General features: G+C 29.2%; 1 protein-coding gene across 4 annotated transcripts in view; it reads left to right on the plus strand.

The window, feature by feature from the left end:
* Nucleotides 1–384: 384 nt before the first annotated feature.
* Nucleotides 385–2,548, plus strand: part of LOC106472726 — a 45,439-nt gene continuing 43,275 nt past the window's right edge. Inside the window, exons 1-2 of one of the 4 annotated variants that reach the window (XM_022401268.1) lie at nucleotides 385–419; nucleotides 1,950–2,168. In XM_022401268.1, coding sequence (XP_022256976.1) covers nucleotides 2,049–2,168 — 120 coding nt within the window. In that variant the 5' untranslated portion in view covers nucleotides 385–419; nucleotides 1,950–2,048. Of the gene's footprint in view, nucleotides 420–1,142; nucleotides 1,165–1,222; nucleotides 1,382–1,949; nucleotides 2,169–2,548 lie in introns of those variants that run through there. The other 3 variants (XM_022401269.1, XM_022401267.1, XM_013933382.2) reach the window with 3 other exon arrangements.

The following is a 2,548-nucleotide window of genomic DNA, read 5'->3' on the forward strand; positions in this document are numbered from 1 at the left end:
TCAACTTGCTCATATAAAATCGAAGTATAGAAATAAGATAAATGTAGAGCCGGATCTTCGTTCGAAACTGTCAGACATTGACCCACAAATTCGCAAGATTGTTTCAGCGAAGCAGTATCATCCTTCACATTAAAGTAAGTCGTGAGCTTTTTTTTTCTTTCATTTTCCATATTTAAATCTCTTTTCATTGTTCTTTTCTTAAAACTAGAATCAAGCTGTGAAGGAGTAAAATACGCATATGATACACCAGATACACATGATAAAAACTATTTTTAACGGGAGGTTGTTCGCCAATACAGTAAAGAAGTCGAAGGGGGGTCCTACGGTTGGCAAAGTTTGAGAACTCCTGTTCTAGAGTAGAGTATTACTCGAGTCATGATATACCGGCGGAAAGAGGAAGAAACCCAACTTTTCAGCCAGTAAACTTCCGTTTCTTTTTTCTGATTTGTAAAAGCTTGTTTGTATTAATATTCTATTATATTAATATTTTAGTGATGAGCTAACATGGTTTATTTTATCTTTAAATACAGTTTTAACACAATCGCCGAAGACATATTATCATTACTACCACAAACAGATGTACAAAACGTCACAGTACGTGGTCATAGAGATCTTAAATTTAAAAAAAAGTTAAATCTTATTATATAAGATCTATTGCTCGTGGTACATTAGTTATTTGACTTATTTCCTGTAATAGAAATCGTAATTTACTCAATGATGCTGTATGTTAGTTTTACTTAAAAGTTAAATTACTAATTTACTGTGTTAATACATTCTTAAACTTAGGAAACTTTGATAGATATATTTTTTTCTTGCAGGTTAAAAATAATATCGCATTTTTTAATAATTTAAAGAAAAATCGAATTAACATGAAGGTGATAAAACTTAAAGAGAAGACTGAAAATTTAAAAATAAACTTCGAGTTCGAGATCTCTCTTATTCAAATTTTCGTGTTTAGGCAACTAGGCTTCTTACTAATATTAATAATTATTATTACTATATAGTATTAGTGTTAACGTTACAGTAAAGTTAGTTAGATGAAGCTTTATTTAATTTATTCTTTCGAATGCATAATTTGACCTAATTACCTCTGGCACTTCAATGTGACAGTATTTATTTTCTTTATTCTATTCGAACTCTAACGATTATTTTTGTGTTACACTGGTGAGATAAATTATTCTTAGGCTTAATGTTAAGACTCGACCAGACTTACTCAAGTTACTGTATTTAATTTGCTGTAGTGATTATTGGTATACACAACTTAAGAGGCTTTAGTAATAAACGACCTTATAACACCAAATTTGCGGTTTGTGTTTTAGTGAAACGCTCAGGAAGAAGATGTAAAACGCAATATTTAGTGCCAATTGAAAAAAAAAATCTGGTATTATATTTATAACTATAAGTTATAACAGTATAACTTGTATAACACTAACAGTAAAAACTATAAGGTCGTTTAATATTAGTATTACTGTAAATGTAATAGTAATACTGCTAGTGATTAACACTAACAGATTTCTTTTGTGCTAAACTCCAAAGCTAAAGACTGAACTTCGTCATTAGTGACGTAAGTTTAATATAATATTAATTAATTTAATAGGATACTAACATATGATTATCATTGAACCTAGAAATATAATTCAAACTGTAGTGGAAATAATTTTACAAGATACTTTGATAGATTGAGTGAGGCCTGCTATGAATATTACTGTTGCAACTTATAATTATATTTGAATTTGATTGATTGGAACAAGAAAACAGTCTTGAAAGTTAAGTTGGAACTAGAGATATTCAAGAAGAAAGTGTATTGATACAGTGTTAGAATTATATTGTAAATTTAATGGATTATAAACACTACTTCAGTTATAGCAGTAATATTACATAAAACTTTAGTTTTTTGTTTGTTTTCTAATAATTATTTCATTAGAGATTTTTCTTTTCTGTCATGACAGAATTTCATGCGACTTATGTGATGTTGTGACAGTTTGGTTCATATATGAATAATGTGCATGTGGATCCTGAAGTGATAGTGTAATGAGCAAGTGTATCCAATGGAAATGACAACATATCTTTCACCACTGATTAAACTTCCATTGTGGAAGGAAATCAATAAATGTGCAGATAACTGTTCAGGTCATGGACAATGTTACCAAGGAGTATGTTTTTGTGAGGTAATTTGAAAATTTTATTCATTAGAAGTAAGAACCCATTAGTGATTTTTTTAGTGGTAAATGTACTACTACATATATTTTCTGTGAAATGTTTAACTTTGAGATTTGGTGATGGTATTTTTTCCACTCTTCCTTAGATTTGCAGTTTTCAAGTAAGCCTTTAATTTTACGTATTGTAACTTAAGAGCTAAACAAAGCTTGTTTGCAGAAGTTCTGTTTTTCTAGTTTGTTTCATATCTTTTATATATAAATATTATGTTGTGAAGTAAATATTTCACAGTTATGAAAGTGGCAAAGAAAACATTTTAATTCACTTCACATACGATAAAAATTGGGGCATGGCTTTGACAAGCATTTGTGTGAATACATGTGGAGAACAT

Source organism: Limulus polyphemus, unplaced genomic scaffold (assembly GCF_000517525.1).
Source record: "Limulus polyphemus unplaced genomic scaffold, Limulus_polyphemus-2.1.2 Scaffold5558, whole genome shotgun sequence".
In the NCBI taxonomy this organism is placed as follows: Eukaryota; Metazoa; Arthropoda; class Merostomata; order Xiphosura; family Limulidae; genus Limulus; species Limulus polyphemus.